Below are 20,028 nucleotides of genomic sequence, written 5' to 3'. Positions count from 1 at the left end.
AGACACCGCCAGTAGTATTTGAAATTTTCGTTTTGTTCCACATATTGATTAGATGGTGGAAAGTGTCTCTAGATCATTGGGTTTCATATTAAGAAATTGTAAACCTTTTTACACTCGGATTGCTATACTATGCTTATGTCAGAGCTAAGTTGGATTACGGTTCCATCATACGAGTGTCTATTGTTATAAAACTTTCTTTTGCTCCCTGCGGTACTGCTTGATACTTCTCAAGTATTGTCGTCTCCAATAAACAATTTCGTCGCTCTCCAGTAAAAGTGCTTTGCGGTTATGCTTTTCCCAGGCAAAATCCATATTTTTTAAAGTTTTCCATAAAAGTTTTCTACTTATCAACGGAATACTGTCATCTCGGCCAAGCTCCATTAAAATTTTGTCTAGGGTGGATATTTCCTTTTTAAAATAAAAAGAGTGGACTTTTTTTCGAATTATACATTTAGCATTTTCATCAAGGACTTTTGTAGGTCGTCCTGGCTTTTGCTTGGGAGATTCCACTTGACCTGCTACTTTTCTTTCCCGCAACAATTTGAAAATGGTGGACTTTCCAATTCCACTCATTCGAGAACATTTTTCAACAATTTCTTGCACAGTAAAACTAGGGTAATCGTGTTTTATGCAATCATGTACATTTAAAATAATAACTTTTTCACTCAGTGATAGTGGAGAATTTTTAGTACATCTTTTCGTTGGACTGAATACCTCCATTTTTTAAATATTGGGATAATAATATTGTGATTACACTACAGCGTAGCAGTGACTACTAACGTTTAAAATATGATTTAAAAGTATTTATAGTCTGTATATATTACCTGACCCCATTTTTGCATGTTACAAAGCGTTAAAAGATAGGTACCTATACAAAAGGATTAAAAGTATTTATTTAGTATTTAATCTCTTTCAAAATAAAGGCATTTAATCCGTGAAAATTAAATTCATAAATATTATAAGTACCTGCGCCTATGAACTACCACGAAATGTAGCCAAACAGAACGGAATTCCCCAGTTTATTGCTCTATACACTTCTGAAATAGAGTATAGATAAAAAAATGGACAAAAAAGAAACTCACTACAGTATATTTTCAAAGTTAATTCACTAAATTACTTAAAACTAAATAATATTAATTTACTTATCGAAGTACGGTAAATTTGATAAACACAGACGGCGTTTAATACGAGTGTGTCGAGGTATCATTCCCTAGTGGGGTGATCTTCGTACAACCGCTTGCGGTCTGCATTTTTGTTGCAAGGTGGGTATGCGCAGGTTCTTTTTTTCCTTTTTTTTTCATTTTAAACAAAAGGAATTCTTATCTGAAAAAAGTAAATCGAGCATCGAATATTAGAATTTATTGAAAATAAAAGAAATTATACATCGGTTTCTAACACTATATACGACTGCCACGAGCAATCGGTGGGATCTATGCAAAGAAGATTTTTTAAATTATTCATCTTTAGGGTGAACGGTGTTTACCCTGAACGTGGTACTAACCGTTAAATTATGCTTATCAAATTTAATAAAGTTCCTTTAACTCTATACAAATATTTCTATAAGCTGAAAACTTGTACAGGCCGAAATTGATTCTCCTTAAATATATTTCCGCGTTCTCCCTATATGCACCAGATATCAACCTACTATTTCTCTCACTCGTGAGAGATCAAATGTGCTTATTCAAAATCCCGTTTATAAAATGTGCTACAATTTCAATGAATTTTCCTTAGCTTGTGATATCAATCGTGATGTCTCCCAACCATAAATAGGCATGATAAAAATTAAGACGCTGTCTGCACGCCATAGGTATTAAGGAAAACCTTAAACGCCGGTCGTGTTGGAGAAGAATGAAATTATAGACCACGTTATCGGAAAGTGCACAGCCCTCACGCGCGCTAGGTTCAAATATCTGTTTAGCCCCTACAGTTTACCCAGCGATATTAAATCCTTTAAAGCAGGGTGCTTTATTGGTTTTTCCAAAGCTGGCTCTGGTAACCCTCACAGGGGCACGACGGATCCATTAGGAGACCTATATGCATAACAACTTCTTTAGCTGCCCACTGCCCTACAATTCAATTAATTCATTACAATTTAAATATAAATGAGTTCCTAAACGACTGTGACAACTAGTGGGTATATTAAAAATTCTTAATTATTTTATTGATACTGGTCTATGTTTATATCACTAGTTGATCCACTTTTATGAAATGGACTAAGTACACTTGTCTTTTATACAGTGACCCCCTAAAGTTCCGCTTAAATTCGATAAAAATTAGAGACATGATTTTTTGAGAAAACGCTCGGACCCGTCGATTTTTATTTTAAGTTGCGCATTATTTCACATAAATTTTTGTATTCAGGGTGGAACAAACAAAAGATATGACGTATCATCGGTAATTTTTTTTTGAATGGAATGCTACAGTGGTGGCTAACTAATTAGAAACGATTTTAAAAAAATACTTTATTCAATGTTTCAGTTCTTTAAAATAAATTAAAACCAACTTGTTGTAAAATTTTGATTGTTCATCACAACAGCAATATATAATTTATTTAAAGACATTCCACTAAGGAATTTCTTTAATTGTGATCTGTCAATGCGTTAAATAATTTTTGCGCTAAGGGAAAGAGGTTGGACTTAATAGTAAAATAGCTGACCACCTAAAATGTTCAAAAAAAATGGTTTTCTATGCACTCAAACACATAAAAGAACATAAAACGTACGAAAATATTCCACGCAAGAGAAGATCTAAAAAAACCAGCCAACGAACTGATGAAACTATTGTTCGAATGGCTAAAATGAATCCATTTTTAACCTCCATAAAGGATTTAATATCGCTGGGTAAACTGTAGGGGCTAAACAGATATTTGAACCTAGCGCGCGTGAGGGCTGTGCACTTTCCGATAACGTGGTCTATAATTTCATTTTTCTCCAACACCACCGGCATTTAAGGTTTTCCTTAATACCTATGGCGTGCAGACAGCGTCTTAATTTTTATCATGCCTATTTATAGTTGGGAGACATCACAATTGATATCACAAGCTAAGGAAAATTCATTGAAATTGTAGCACATTTTATGAACGGGATTTTGAATAAGCACATTTGATCTCTCACGAGTGAGAGAAATAGTAGGTTGATATCTGGTGCATATAGGGAGAACGCGGAAATATATTTAAGGAGAATCAATTTCGGCCTGTACAAGTTTTCAGCTTATAGAAATATTTGTATAGAGTTAAAGGAACTTTATTAAATTTGATAAGCATAATTTAACGGTTAGTACCACGTTCAGGGTAAACACCGTTCACCCTAAAGATGAATAATTTAAAAAATCTTCTTTGCATAGATCCCACCGATTGCTCCTGGCAGTCGTATATAGTGTTAGAAACCGATGTATAATTTCTTTTATTTTCAATAAATTGTAATATTCGATGCTCGATTTACTTTTTTCATATGATAATGAAATAATGAAAGAGACATAATGACATAGTGAAAAGAAAATGAAAAAAAGAACCTGCGCATACCCACCTTAAAAATGCAGACCGCAAGCGGTTGTACGAAGATCACCCCACTAGGGAATGATACCTCGACACACTCGTATTAAACGCCGTCTGTGTTTATCAAATTTACCGTACTTCGATAAGTAAATTAATATTATTTAGTTTTAAGTAATTTAGTGATTTAACTTTGAAAATATACTGTAGTGAGTTTGTTTCTTTTTTGTCCATTTTTTATTTAACAATAGACAATCATATGATGGAACCGTAATCTAACTTAGCTCTGACATAAGCAAGTATAGCAATCCGAGTGTAAAAAGGATCTAGAGACACTTTCCACCATCTGATCAATATGTGGAACAAAACGAAAATTTCAAATACCACTGGCGGTGTATTTCACCTCAACAAAAGGGTTTTTTAGCAGACCATAAGAAACAAAATTACACTTTGAAACATTTTAAGGCAATTTGTTCTATACCATTGACAAATTGCATTAACAAAGGATGGAAGGGCGGTGTAGTCTGCTTCTAATACGCAGAAATAATACACTTAATTCGTAATACGCAGAAAAATCTTAATATCGTTGGCATATTATACAACATTCTGCATCTCAATAAAGAAAGAAGTCATTGATGTAGAAAATAAAAAAAATCCTTGGGGTATACCTGACGTTATAATGAAAAATGCTGACCTCATAAAGTCCAGTTCAGAGATCTATTACAATCTTTCATGTGTCGCAGATGCCGCACTAACTAGTCCGTGGGCCTATGTCGTATTTATTGTCGCAATATATATCATGTTTAAATGGCAAAATTTTATAATGTTTATCTATGAAATCATTTTAAATATAAGAAAAACCCCATGTTTTTTACACCAAGTAAAAATAAGTGTGGAAAAAAGTATTATGGTCTGATGAGCCAAAAATAAATCGCATTGGTAGTGATGGTAGAATATTTGTGAGAAGACCAAGGGGTGCAGAAAATAATCCGAAGTATACAACCAGCACAGTCAAACATGGAGGTGGAAATATAAAATTATGGGAATGTTTTTCGTGGCGTGGTGTTGGTCCATTAGTGAAAATTGATGGTATTCTTGACCGAGAAAAATATAAAGATATTATGGAGAACCACATGTTGCCGTTTGCTGATGAAACTTTGCCGGTGTCTTGGGTTTTGCAACAAGACAATGACCCCAATCACACGGCTAAGCCTGTAAAAAAATGGTTTGACGATAAACATGTTGATGTACCTGATTGGTCCTCATGTAGTCCGGATCTCAATCCCATTGAGAATCTTTGGAGAGTCCTGAAAAAAACTTAGAACATAAAAATATTAAAAACCTTAAAGATCTGGCGGAAGAAGCAGAGCAGGCGTGGAAATCGATACCACTAGCGAGATGTCAACATCTGGTGGAGTCAATGCCCAGGAGATGTAGAGCTGTCATTGAAAATAAGGGATTTGCTACAAAATATTGATTTATTTAGGGTTTAGAGTTCTTATTTTGTTTTTTTTTAATTGATAATTCGTTCGTTTCTAATTAGTTGTCCAATTCAATATTTGTATAAAAAATAAACTTTTTTTTTTAAAGTATATATTATGTGAAGACAAATCCACTAAATTTATGGTAATATTAAAAGTAAATGTTACGACAATGGGCGAGAAATTTAAGAATAAACAATTTTATTTACAAAAGATTTATGATTTTTATTAATTTATTCACACTGTTTCTAATTAGTTGGCCACACCTCTATATTTTTTATTACATTTATGAAATATAGGCGAAATTCCAAGCAAGTTTCGTATAACACCCCTTATCTCAAAACTCAACTGTTTCCGAAATATTTACATTTAAATAATAAGAAAACAAATAAGTACGTCTATTTACAAATTAAGGTAAAATCCAGGATAAAAATAATGTTATAAACACTGCTAAAGAATCTCTTTTTTCGAATGTCGCTGTCAGTTCGAAAATTAATAGTTTTCATCAGAATAAATTATGGCTAATTTAACGGAAACCCAACGAATTGAAACCTTGATGATGCTAGAGTACGGGGTTCGAGTGCGCACGCAAAAAGAAGTAAGTGAACTGTTTAATGCCAAATACCCAAACCATCCTATTTCTCAGTCAACAGTTAGTAGAATAGAGCACAAATTCATAACTTCAGATCATGTTAGGGATTTGCCAAGGTCAGGTCGTCCAAAAATTTCTAAAGAAACAAAATTAAACGTTCTGCTCTCCGTCGAAGAAAATCCATTTCCAATAATAACCGTCAGTTTGTGTTACGAGTTTTGTTTTCGGATGAAGCGACTTTTTGTTTAAACGGTGTCGTAAATCGGCAAAATTGTCGGTAAATCTATTAATGTTTGGGCTGATATCGTGGAAAATAACTTGGATTCAGTGTTCCCGGGAAGATGGATAGGACGAAGAGTGCCAATAAAGTGGCCGGCCAGGTTACCATACCTAAATCCCTGCGACTATTTCCTATGGGGGTACCTGAAAAGTAAAGTTTATATTGAGAAGCCAAACAACGTAGAAGCTTTGAAAAATAGAATTATATATGAAATTAGACGTATATTACCTGAAATAATTGATAGTGTTTTACATGAGTTTGTAAACCGTCTTGCTTTCTGCCAAGAAGTAAATGAAGAGTTTTTACAGTTATAGATTTTTCATAAATGCAATAAAAAATATAGCATTCCATTTAAAAAAATGAGCGATGACGTCATATCTTTTTTTTGTTCCACCCTGTATACAAAATTTTATGTGAAATAATGCGCAACTTAAAATAAAAATCGACGGGTCCGAGCGTTTTATTGCGAATTTATGCGGCACTTTAGGCGGTCACTGTATATCAGATGCATGTTTGGTTTAATCAACAGTCGATGAAGTATTTTAGAATTATTTGGAAAGTTACGCTTTGAAGTTTTTTTAAATTTGTTGTTCGCGTACACTGGTCCAATTTGTCCGTTATATTTTTGCATTTTTTTAACTTGACAAACTTCATTTTATAGTATGTAACTACAAAGCACTTTTAAAAAACGTCTTTATATATTAATATAATTGCAATTTTCATTTTTGAACATTTTAGTCCGTGATAATGCCAAGTCGGCAACCAGTCGTCAATAAATATGAATTTCCTGAAAAACACTAAACTCCTAGAGAAATTTCTATTCTGTTGTTTTTCTCTTTAGATTTTTGTTCCTATCACTTCTAAACTACTATCCGGACCTCGCATACGAGGTGGGCTTGCGCGCCATGCGCCTCCCTCTACTCGAAGAAACGGAACATGGCGAAGGCGGAAGTAACCCAAGTAGCGGAAGCGGAAGTGGAACTGGAGGAAATAGCAACGGCGGGCCGGGGGGCTCGAACGGGGCCGGGCCTTCTAACGGAGGGACGGGCGGCCGGCCCCCTCCGCCACCCCGCTGGTACACCCTCCAGTATATCGAGAACCAGCAGTGCGCGTTGAGCAGTACTATGCTTAGTGCTGCCAAAGGTTAGTACAAAAATCTTCTTTTATACAATAATGGCGTGCACTCAACTTTTTGGTAATAACCAAAAATACGTCGAGTTTATTTCAGCCCCTTAATGGAGGCTCTTATCTCCCTTTTTTTTTAAATGGGAAGAAGAACATTGAAAGGTTAGAATTAGTAAACAACAACTTTGGTTGAGTTCAACATAAACAACCGTCGTCATAAATATAGAATAATAAAAACTTATTAAGAAATCTACAGGGTGTCCGGAAAAAGGAGGCCAATCCGCCGGCCACATATAGGGAGGACCAAAATAATGCGACTTTCGTTATGCCATTTTTTAATTGGGCGCTCGGTATTCAATATACAGGGCGTCAAAATGAGAAATATAAAATCGTTTTTTTAATAAGTTGAGTGTTTCATCAGATATTAAATTAAAATTCGGTGTGAGGGGGTTTTTTGAAACGAGAAATTGAAATCCGTTCACGGATTTGCTATACCTCGTAGAGGGCGCCACCTGCGGTATATTGCATGTGTTTAAAATGCCAAAACTTTTTGTACCCCTTGTAGCGGGGGGTACTTACGTACTTGCCGTATGTCCACCCTCTAACCTTTGACGTCGCAGGGTATCCGTCAACCCCCCCTCACTATTTCTTTACACAGTTATAGGAGAAAAGTCGACAAAATGCCTCGGGCGCCACTCTAAGTAATTAAAGGAGCTTAGAGTCCCCTCTAGCCTCTTGGGTAAGCCTTTAGACAGTGGAGAAACCAGGTAAAGATTGAAAGTAGACTGTCCGGTTATAATGAGATCTTATTGCTCTTAATCTTTATTATTACAAATACTAATAAGTAACAGGTTTGGTTGCTTAAAACTAAATGAACAAAAGTGTCCTTAAAATCTAACAATCCCCATTACCAATTTCTATAATTAAGCACAGGCAGTTATTTAGGAAAATGTACCGGAAAATTCGGCACTCTAATAATGACGCAAAATAGTATGATTTAAGGGACGGGGTTATGATGTTTTGTACAAGGAGTTACGGATGACATTCGTTAAGCAAAGCCGGAAACTCAACACCAATCAAGCGAAGCAATCCCAATCAATCGGTCAACATTTACCTCTGCTCTGTTGTTATACGGATAGTAATTATGACATCACGGACTCGGTTATTACTTGTCTCTCACCATTTTGAGAAGCCAAGTAATAATTAATAAACGCGGCTACTGCCTGCCCTACAAAACACGAAGAAAGATAGTGTCCAAGCAGTAGTTTTCATCCATCAAACAATTAAACGGAACGGTACGGCCGCGGACAGAGCAGAAAATAAAAAGTCAACAATAAAAATTGTCAATTAAATACAAAATAAATCCGCAGTGAGTGTTTCTCTGGTTGCAAACAAGAATGTAACTTTTCGCGAACGGAATTAATGAAACGTTGGTTCAATCACCCGTTTACTACCTGCCCTACAAAACACGAAGAAAGATAGTGTCCAGGCACCAGTTAATAATATTCGCGACTATGGCTTGCCCTACAAAACACGAAGAAAGATAATGTCCAGGCACCAGTTAATAATATTCGCGACTATGGCTTGCCCTACAAAACACGAAGAAAGATAGTGTCCAAACCACAGTTTTAAAATTAAATAAAACGGAACGGGACGGAACGATATCAATAGCAACGGATTCGATAAAGATCTTAATACGCGAGCTTGGAAGCGGCCGGTCAACTGTCAACAGGTGGCTCTTACCTAACCTAGAATCCGTTTATGAGATATCTTAATTTTAAAATCTAGATACATTTTAACAAGTTAACAAAATAAACGTAAATTATTTATTTCTAAATTAATGCTAAATTACTTATTATAATAAAAATCATAAAATATTCACCCTAAATTATTTGTTCAACGTGGCCTCTATTTGTTTGTATACACATAGGAGCCCTCTTTATTAATGAAAAACCAAGGCTTTGAAAAATATTTGGTGTCAACCTGAAATACTCTCCAGCTGCAATGATTCTTTCCCTTAAATGATCCTCGTTTATAATCGGAACCATATATAGAAAGTCTTTCATACATCCCCAGACTGAAAAATCCAAAGGTGTAAAGTCGGGCGAACGAGGTGGCCACGGAACAGGAGCATCTCGACCCCTACCAATCCAGCGATTAGAAAATACTTGATGTAAATAGTTCCTAACATTTATAGCAAAATTAGCCGGAGCACCATTGAGTTGAAACCAAGATTTTGTCTTAAATTTAGAGGCAAATCATCAAGCAAATCGGGCAGTATTTCTTGTAGAAACAACAGAAATTAATCACCAGTCAAATTACCTGGTTAAATGACAGATCCTAAAAGAAAGTTATCCACAACACCTGCCCACTTGATGATGTGTCTCAACTATGGCCCTAGGATTCTCTTCAGCCAATATGTGTGCGTTATGGATATTTGTCATGCCGTTTCTCGTGAACGTGGCCTCGTCAGTAAACAGAATCGCCCTTATAAAATCCACATTTCTATTATTCATTTTACATAACCATCTATAAAAAGCAAGTCTTGTCTCGGGATCGTCGGGTAAAAGACCCTGTACTTTTTGAAGATGAATTGGGTAAAATTGTTGACTCCATAAAATATGATGTGTCTCGGTTTTCCCAATATTTCCTACCCGTTCAGCCAAAACCCTAGTACTAATGTTTGGTGATTCTTCGACAATTCTTAAAATCTCTTCCTCTTGCCCTGATTGCATCGCACGAGATCGCATGAAATCGGTTTGGGAATATCTGGGTAAAGCGTCTAGCGGCTAAACTAGCATTGGAGTCACATTTTCCTAGTTAAGAATTGACAGGTATTTACCGTTTACAATAATATTTAAAACTTGCCAAACATCAAAAACATATCCGCCATTTCGGAAAAGGGTACATTTGTTTGGTCTATGACCCATTATCGTTTTATAAGTTGTAAGAAAACACATTAAATACAAATATGTAATTAAAAAACGTAGATTTATTTTAGGAGTAATTGAGAAGCTTGTAAAAAGCGTCAGAAGCGTTTAAATTTGTTACTTTGACAGTACGTAAAAAGTTACTGGATCCGGGAGGTGGCGCCCTCTGCAAGGTATAGCAAATCCGTGAACGGATTTCAATTTCTCGTTCTAAAAAACCACCTCATACCAAATTTTAATTTAATATCTTATGAAACACTCGACTTATTTAAAAAAAACGATCTTTATTTATCATTTTGACGCCCTGTATATTGAATACCGAGCGCCCATTTAAAAAATGACATAACGAAAGTCGCATTATTTTGGTCCACCCTATATAATACGTGGCCGGCGGATTGGCCTCCTTTTTTCGGACACCCTGTATAATAAATATAAAATATTTAATTAGCATAAAAATTCTTTTTATTAGATAAGTTCTTTAATAAAGTATGTTAAAAAAACGCATATAGAGTTCATAAACAGTAATATTGTTTATAAATTAAAGCATAATCTATTAATAATAAATATTTATCATATAAATATTTTTTGATTTTTTTGTCACTGGTAAAGTTTACTTGTATGTAACCATAGCCGACTTTTAGTTCTCATGGGACTTTTTGTCCCAAAATGACCTAAAATGGATTTTACCTTTCGAATTGAAATTAAGTAGGTGGTCTCAACTCAAAAATCTATTAACTAGGTATAAGTCTTCTGAGTATTGTGAGCTTAATAAACCATACTCTTCATCTCTAGAGAAGTTTCATGACTTCATTAACCAAAATTCAGATTTCTTGAAACTGGCGTTAAATTTATTAAAAAGTTCTGATTCACACAACTTAGAGAATGAAAAAGCTAGTGACATTTGTAATCGAGTAATACTTTTAATCGACCAAATAACTTTACTTATTTTAAAGCCAAAACGTTATTGCCCATCAACTATGGAATGTTTTTTATGTTATATATTATATTAGTCACCAAATTCTGACTTAAATAAAACTAATGACACCACTAATTATTTAAACATTGTATCCACTTCTTTAGCACCCACTGAGAAAGTTGTTAATTTATTAATTGATGAAATTTATATACCTAAAAGACTAGACTATAGGGGAAAAAGTCTAATAATGCATTTATATAATTATTAACGGCGCCTATACATTTTTGAAACAATAAATCAATCACATAAATAAAATATTCTCATTTTAAAGCGTAAACGGATCCGAATCTCCCACGCGTTGCGACGTTTCCAACTGGTATTTCGCGGCTTGGGTAAAGTCGGCTGTGAATCAACAATGCGCTCAAGCTCGATATTGTTGCCTTTTTCTCCAATATACTGTTACAGGTTAAAATTGGCATTTTATACTCATTATTAAAAGCACTGATTACAGTTATATTTTCAAAATAGATATTTTATAAATATTATTGATTGGTACTAGTAATGCCCTCTCTGTAATAGCCTCCCAAGTAACCCATAGTTCTGTTCTCTAGCCATTTCAAATTACAGTATTCTTTTTTTTAATGACACATTTAGTCTTGTACATTTCAGCTTCATATTGTACTGGTGATGAAATTTTATTTATACTCTTATAAAACCCGGTTCTGGACTAAAGAAATATTTTAGAATTTAAATTATATCCAATATTGATTATTCCATATTTTATTTATTTCTTTTATAATGAATAATGATTAATTGGGCATGTACAATGAGCTTGGAAACGACAATTCGATTATTTTTTAGCAAAAAAGAGCAGGCTCCAACTTAAATTTAGCAATTTATTTCAGTTCTCTAGCATTTATAGTTACTTCACAATTAATTTTCAAAGTTCGAATAAATACGCCATGTTTAATTTTTTCCTTGTACCAGCGCGGCCGGGATGATACGTTACTGGCGCCCAAGTGGACGCAACGACCGACGCTAGCATGTCGATCGCGCACGCTGCTTTGTCAAAATAACGCCTGGGCACTAGGCTGTGGCTGGCTGGCTAGCGAGCGCTCTATAATACCGCGTCGCGTCGGCGTCTATGACGTAGCGCGTAATTGGGACGGAATCTCGGGCGGTATAAAAAACCCCAGACTAGCAGCCTTATAACTTTCCAAATACTTACCCTAACAACTTGAAATAAACGTCCTTGTTCTTATAAACTTATGTTGTATTTATTTTTGGGAAAATATATATATATATTTTTTAATTTTCCAAGCCCATTGTGTATGTTGTACTGTCCATAGTGGAATAACTGATTTTGGCTTGACCATACCAGATATGCTGGTTGATTTTACTCGGACTGACCTATCTAATTTTTGTCTCTTTTTATCTTATGTAAATATTAGTTTTCTTGGAAGATAGCAAGAAGTTACTGGTCTAGGGAAAATCGAAATTGAGTGTCATAGTGACACATATTTTCATTGACAACTTCCTTGGGCCATAAATTTAGTTATTTATTTTTGATAAAGGGTTTTATGGTACTTATAAAAAAAAGTTAAGTTATTTTCGATTGGCAATATACATTTTGTGCGTGATTGCTTAAATACGGGTTTGACCTCTGCGGTCGTTCCTTTTTTCCAGACCGCCATCATGAAGTGAAGAGTGCTCTAGTTCTTTTTGAAATTCGTGTGAATTTTACCCATATGGGGATATAATTGACTAAATGTGGTGATAGTTAATCAACTTTTTGGGCGTAATGCTATAATTTGTTTTTTTGTTGAATTTACTGGCCTTTATGGCGATTTAAATCCTAATAATTTTTCACGTGCCCTCGAACATCGGCAAAATGGCGGTCCTGATTGGCATTGGCAGGGGACAATTTAATTAACAAAGCTACATAACATGGATTTTGGACGGATTTTTTTGTACGGACCTGATTTCTTCATGCCACATGGTACTTTTATTTTGGGGTTATGTACTTTACTGGCTCTAATCTAGAGGAGATTTTAAACAACTGTGAGCTATCGTCTAACCTGGACCACTACCAGAGCTTGGCGTATTGTGAGGTGGAAGAGGTGAAGCCTGCAGTTTTTCTTCGACTGGGAATTGGATGTCTGGGAGAATCTCGAATCTGAAGTAGTCTGCTGTGTGTGGAGCTAAGTGACACAACATAACATTTTTTTTTATTCACTTATTTTATTTTTATTATCACAACTTTTATCTTTTGAGTTGAAATACATACATATATGACTTTACAATCTGAGCGGGGTGAAGCCGAATTGTGGTGGTTAGGGGATGTAATTATTTTTCTCATTCAAAGGCTGGATATACTTATATTATTTTAATAATCCAAGGCCCACCAGGTTCGACTGTACTTTGTCTCAAAAGTTTATTTAAAATTTTATTGACATTATTTAATCTATGCTATTTTATTATTGAATATTACTGATAAAGAGTACGTATATATGTGACAAGTGACTCCTGTGAGGTAAAACGCAGCCGGCTTCGTAGTACTACGAGTATATACTTGGGTTATATTATTTATTTTCAGACTGTTTTGTGTATGGGCTTTTCCACACACGGTATTCTGGGTTGTGATTTTTTTCTTCAATAAAACACCAATTTTTCGGTAAATTTAAAAGTTAAAGTTAAAAGTGTGAATGTATATAAAAATATGGATGGAGTGGAGAATGTGGCTGTGTAAAATGCTTACATAATGAAACGTTGCATTTTTGATTATAGGAGGATCTTTGTACTATTTGTCGGCTTTAGCAAGGAAATTGAATAAGCGGTTTTAAGAAATTAAAATCTAATAACTCTGTTTATAAAGCTAAGACTGTTTATAAAACTTAATATGCCGCCTGTAATAAAATATTAAATTTATATCATGCGGCTGGCGCGGCGACTAAATAAATTATAGTCTAAACACAGACTACTCCTAAGATGTCAAATTTTCTCAGATTAGCTAGTAAATATTAGAGTAACATAATAAAAGGGTAATTTTGATTGGGGAAGCTTCAACAGTTAGGGTTGTCATTTTTTTTTTTGCTTAGGTCAATGTCCGTGGCGGGATATACCGGGTCATGTAAATTGTTAGTTTAATTCGAATTGAAGCCTCATTCCCCAATAGGTTTGGGTGTAACATAATTTATTTTATTTTGACAACCACACTTTTGACTATGTATTTTTTTTAGATATATTTCTTATAGATATATTTCTTATAAGCATGGTCACGAATGACAGTGCACCATTTTAGATAATTTAATTTTATGGCACGTTATTTGTTGACAACTTTGTTTTTCTTGTAATTAGAAACTTAAATGTTGTGGTTCCTTATTACCAACTTAAATAATTATTCCTCTTAAAGATAAATAAAATAACGTAACATAATTCGCTGTGATAATCAAGACTTAAATAAATAAATTTTGTTTTTCACTTGAGTTGAGTAGGTTAGAATGTCATAGGTAATTTGGAAACAATAGTGTATACCGACTTGGCTTTGATTTTGTTTTCCAAGTTTCGTTTTGAACTTGCCTAAATAAATTTTGATAAATATTGGGCGTCCATTGGGATTATATAAAATCCAAAACTTGGTGACGCCATACTGATTTTGACATTTATTTGTGTAACTCTTGGGTAGTTACTACCTAAGAAATTTTGGTTCATTTGGTTGAGAAAGAAGCTAGAACCCACATCGGCTTGAGCTAGCAGCATTGTGAAAGATTCCTTCTCTGGGCGTTTCAGAGGGGTTAGGTTCCTCCGGGCATCAAACAACTTTTGGAGACCCTCTTAAGGCCATAAATCATTTACTATTTTTAGTACTTCTTTTCTTTTGATTAACTTGGGCATTCATCCGTTCCCCCTTTCATTCCATTTAAAAAAAAATCATAACAATACGTTATCTACATTTATTTAACTTTGAATGTTGACTTCTTTATAGAGTATCTTATCATATTTTTCTACCTAATTTTTGCCATAAAATTGATCCACTCTTTTAGAAAATATGGACCTTTGAAATAGCAACAATACGATTGACGAAAAACGCAAATATCAATTTAAATTTACAAAAACACAGTATTAGTTAAATAAATGCTCTCCACCTACATCCTTAGGGTGACACAAGTTAACTTCAAGTCGTTGTCTTACATTCTATCAAATTTGCGATGTCAGGTCGCGTGCTCGCAGATCTTTTAGTGTGTCAGGTGGAGTATTTTGTTTTTTATGTGCCCCACAAAAAACATCCATGAGACCTAACTCTGGTGACCGAGAAGCGCCTCTTCGTTTAATTCAGCCGTTTCAAAATTAGGCTTTGTTTGCGCCTAATGATGGGGTGCGCAGCCTCTGGCCACAGATGAAGGCTTTGACCACGCATAGGGCCTTTTCTACAATAAATATTATAACTTTCACAAATGGTTGTTATAATAACGTAGTTTTTTTATCAAATTAAAAGTTTCAAAGGCGACTTCACTCATAGTAAACATTATGTATAATTACTTGTATGTACCCTGTAGATACAGGGTTTCCGGAAGGTAGTTTTAATTCTTTAAGGGGATAAAAGCTGACCTAAGTTCGAACATTTTAATCCAGTATAGGACAAAAAGCCGTTTTTACATTTTTTATTGCAACTTTTACATTTTTTAAAATAAATATCCAAAGTTCACAATTAAGTGGTACAGCACAAGTTAAAATTGACATGTACGTTTCAAAATAAATAAAATTGCTTTCATCGTTTAAATCTTTTTAGAAATACGCTGAGTTATAATTATCAAAATCAGAGCCTTTATTGTAGGTAATTTAAATTGTTTAAAAAGTTTTAATGTTTAATAAAACGCAATGTTGTTTAAACCATTTATTTTTTATACTTAAAATATGATCCGCCATTTCTAACACAGACACTGATAGTTACTTTTATCGTCATTTCTTCTTTTATTCTTATATATGGGTTGTGTATACAACCTCCCGGCCTTCAGACGAACAAATCCAAGGGAGTTAAGTCGGGCGATCGAGGGCGCCAAAAAAAGGTGCCGCCTGTGCCGGTCCAACCTTCCGGAAGATAGTCGTCCAAATATTTCCTACAGCCAATGTTCAATGCGCTGGACAACCATCTTGTTGGAAGCTTATTGGCCTTTCTCGTTCAAGTCCAACTTCCGCTATATAGGCGGGAAGATGTCATTTTGCAGGAATTTTGTAAACAGTTAGCTCCATCTAAATGTTCTAGTAGATAATGTAGCTCAATAAGAGTCCCCACTACTTTCCTGACGGTTGCCGTAGGATCCGCAGTAAAAACTTTCAGTATTTGTTTGTCAACATCTACATCATAATCACTACATCATAATCAGTGACAGTACGTGTCGGGTTGTTGCCAATGCCAAGTTCAGTAAGCCGACGAATAGTGTTTTAAAACTGAAATTTGGTTATTTCTTATTTGGATAACGCTCCTGGTATAAGAGAAGCGCCAGAGCTCCATTATGATCAGCTCATCCACACGTGAAGACTATGTCGGTGTACTTTTCTTCGTAAAATGACATTTCACACTAGTATCCAATAAAATGTGAAGGAACTCGATTTAAAGAATGGTAGATGCACTCAACAAGAAGTTCGTAATAACCATACACAATTATGTCAAAGCACTTGTCAGAGTAAATGCTAAGCAACTAGAGACTAAAAGCACACTATATATATAAGTGGGTTCTCCATCCTAAAGTACAGATTAAGTACAAAATGCTACGAGCTTAGGTGAACTTTTCAGGGGCTCTAATTCTGAGAATTGACCAGACATCGTCCTGAATGATAAATTAAAATAAAGGGGAGTACCTAGGCGTATTTTTAAAAAGATATGAACGATGAAAGTAAATTTATTTAATTTTATTCAAGCATCAAACAAAGTATTTTATTTCAACTTTGCAATCATTTTTTAGGTTTCAGTGTCTTTATTTTTGCTCTCAGTTAACACAGACGCTTGGAATTTATGGCATTTGGTTAAGTTAACATTAGACAAAACAAAATAAATTTTAAAACTTAGATATTAATTGTGACTTGCGGTGTATAACCGATTAAATGTTTTCATACAATAGCTCATCTCTCCCTTTTATTCATCAATTGCTTTTTGTGGAGATTATCCTTTTGCAGTTCACTATTTTGAGTATATTGTTGTTTCGGGCATACACCATAAATAACCAGTATCCAAACTCTAATTTATTACGCTCAAGCTGCACTAACAGAGGATTGGAACTGTTCATAGGAACACGTTTTTATGTATAAACGAGGCACCCAAGATTCGGGTGGATGCCATCTACACGGACTTCAGCAAAAATTTTGACAAAATAGGTCACAACATACTTTTAAAACGAATTATAAGTAATAAAGAGTACATACGGTGTGGGTGGTGTTCTGAGTCTAATCGAATCTTATGCCAGGGGGTGGGAAATTTTTGTATCACTTGAAGGTTTTTATTCTGAGTCATACTTTTCTTGGGTTCGCAAGATGACTTGAAGTGTTACAGAAGGGTATTGTCTGTTATGAATTGATACCAAGTCCAGAGTGATGGTCTGGTAAGAAAAAAAGAACTTTTTCTTTTGTTTCTCTTTTGTAAAGTTGTTACTTATCTTTTTAGTTAGGCATAAGGTGGATTAATAAATTATCTAATTCAGTGAGAGATTTAAAGTGGACTGTATTTGTGTGATTAAAAGTAAATGTGGAAAGGTCGAAAAAAACCAGCCTTTAAAGATCCTTACCTTAAGGTGTCTGTATCCAGCTTCAGCAGGCCTGCTCTTGACTTATTGGGTCTTCCAATTCGGGTTGAATCACTAAGAGTGGTTGCGGGTTTGATAAGTAAATCACGATCGGTGATGCGGTAAGATTAAGACAACAGTTGCGGAAATAAACGTATAGATCACGACACTGGAATCAATGCGCGATGATAAAGTGCTAACAAGGAAGTCGTCTTCTCTCTGGTCTCCGTTCAGCACAAACCAAAGGAATTTAGAAATTTAAAGGCTATCGTACACGCGCAGATTTGTTGTTAAGATTTAATATAAAAATATTAATTAAATTGGTTATAATAAAAAGGAGAAAATTAAGTTAAATGAAATGGTAGTTTTAATTTGGAGAGAAAAGCAAAGAAATATTATAAAAAAAAAAAATTTAAACTATTTGGACGTTCACAAACTAAATGTGGACGGACCAGTTATGACAGGGTCACTATTTTCTGCGACCAGAATAGTCTATTTTTAAATATTAAAACAAGTCAAATAACTTCGTTTACTAGAAATAAACATATCATTAATTTTAATTACAAAATAAATAATTCGACTCTTCCGAAAGTTGAACATATACGAGATCTGGGTATAACACTAGACGAAAGCTGGTTTTTGATGTGCACATAGATATAATATAATCTACTGCTTCTAGATTGTTAGGTTCTGTTTTTAGAAAATGCGCTATATTTTTCTACATTCCTATAGAATTCAATAATTGTTCTCGGTCGACTTAGCTTTCGAAGCGTGATCTGAAATCCAAGATATATTGTATATATTAACCATATAGAAAGTATACAAAATAATAATATATCCTTTAAGGATCATTTTGATTTTCCAGAAAACGGCGCAAATGTTGCTCGAAGCCACTTTGGTCTGTTGTCACTTTCAGGAAGGAGGGCGTGTGTTCCTTTATCGATTGGTTAACGCTTATTATAATATTCCTGAAACATTGTTGAGTATCTCTCTGTGTTAATTTAAGACCAAATGAAGCCTTTTTTATTCCATTTAAGAAAACAATTGTTCACAGAATTTCCTCATTGTGCAGAATGATAAAAACTGGAAACAGGTTTTACAATTCAGTAGATGTTTTTAATTTAGATTTTTTTTTTAATTTTTTCACTTTATGGTTTTGTGGATACTATTTTGGATGTTTAAATCTGTTTTATTCCTATATTCACCAAATAAATAAAAAAATAAATAAAATAAAATTTGACGGTGAACTTTTGCGTATCTCAAGCTGCTCACATTACCTGATAAATGGGAAGATAGTCTCGTCTCCGTATACAGCGTCCAACTATCTTTGATTTCGCGTGTTTGCGTGATTGCCTTTCAAAAACAAATATATAATTTCCAGCCGGGGATTCTCGACTTTCTCCAATTTCGTAAAAACACATTGACTCAATTAAACAATTGGTAAACAACAACTGCGCATCCAAAATGGCTGATACTTTTGTGAGTTTCTGTAGGGCTTTTATTGATGCCTGATTAAATAAACTGATTTTACTATTATTTTTCTCTTATAGGTGAAGTAATGAGGTTACGTACAGTATTAGAGTCGTCCCAGAGACACATCCACAGTTCCTCGCACCTGTTCAAACTGGCACAGGACGCCTTTCGTTTCGCCACACCGGAAAACGGGCCCAGACACCCTACGCTGTTAAGCGTCGCCTTCGAATTGGGATTGCAAGTGATGCGCATGACTCTCTCGTCGCTCAATTGGCGCAGACGGGAGATGGTGCGTTGGCTCGTGACGTGCGCCGTCGAACTCGGTTTGGACGCCCTGATCTCGCTGATGCAGAACTGGTACCAGTTCTTCACGGCGACCGAGGCAGCTGGACCGGTGGCCACCACCATTATGTCCAGGGGTACCATACTAAGATTACAGTTAAGTTTTCAGCAACAGGAGGAGCTAAGCAGTTGTGCTAGGACATTAGCGTTACAATGTGCCACAAAAGTGAGTTTAAAAATCTTATTATTTGAGAATAGTCGTCATGTTTTCTTTATTTCAAAAAAAAGCTACGAGTTTTGTCAAAAGTCCCAAACTTACATTTAGATTGAAATCAGGTTACACGTGTTTATTTCTTAAAGGAATCATCAGACCTGATCAGCAGATTATAAAAATCATATTCATGAAAAACAGCAACTTTAAGGCGTGGACAGTGGACGATATGGATAGATTACGGATACATTTTTTTTTTAATTAAGTAATATATAAGATGATTTCAAATTCAAATCTTTATTATCCAAAATTAACACAATACAGTGTATGGAATTCGTCCATGTTCAAAGAAGCTAAAATTTCAAACATTATATACTTAAATCTACACTATCACTAAACCTAGTGTACATACAGACATATCATCCCAACTGTTACCCATATCGTGCAATAATAGTAACATAGAGGATATCTG

General features: G+C 34.8%; 1 protein-coding gene across 2 annotated transcripts in view; it reads left to right on the top strand.

Annotated features, from left to right (window-relative positions):
* The window catches only part of LOC126736886 (zinc finger SWIM domain-containing protein 4-like), a 410,579-nt gene that overhangs the window by 355,700 nt on the left and 34,851 nt on the right, over positions 1-20,028 (top strand). For both annotated transcript variants that reach the window (XM_050441498.1, XM_050441499.1), the window contains exons 12-13: positions 6,685-6,986; positions 19,141-19,571. In XM_050441498.1, the coding sequence (XP_050297455.1) occupies positions 6,685-6,986; positions 19,141-19,571 (733 nt within the window). The remainder of the gene's footprint in view (positions 1-6,684; positions 6,987-19,140; positions 19,572-20,028) is intronic.

This window comes from Anthonomus grandis, chromosome 5, assembly GCF_022605725.1.
Source record: "Anthonomus grandis grandis chromosome 5, icAntGran1.3, whole genome shotgun sequence".
NCBI lineage: Eukaryota > Metazoa > Arthropoda > Insecta > Coleoptera > Curculionidae > Anthonomus > Anthonomus grandis.
Note: the sequence above shows the minus strand (reverse complement) of the source record. Positions and strands in the feature narration are given on the sequence as shown.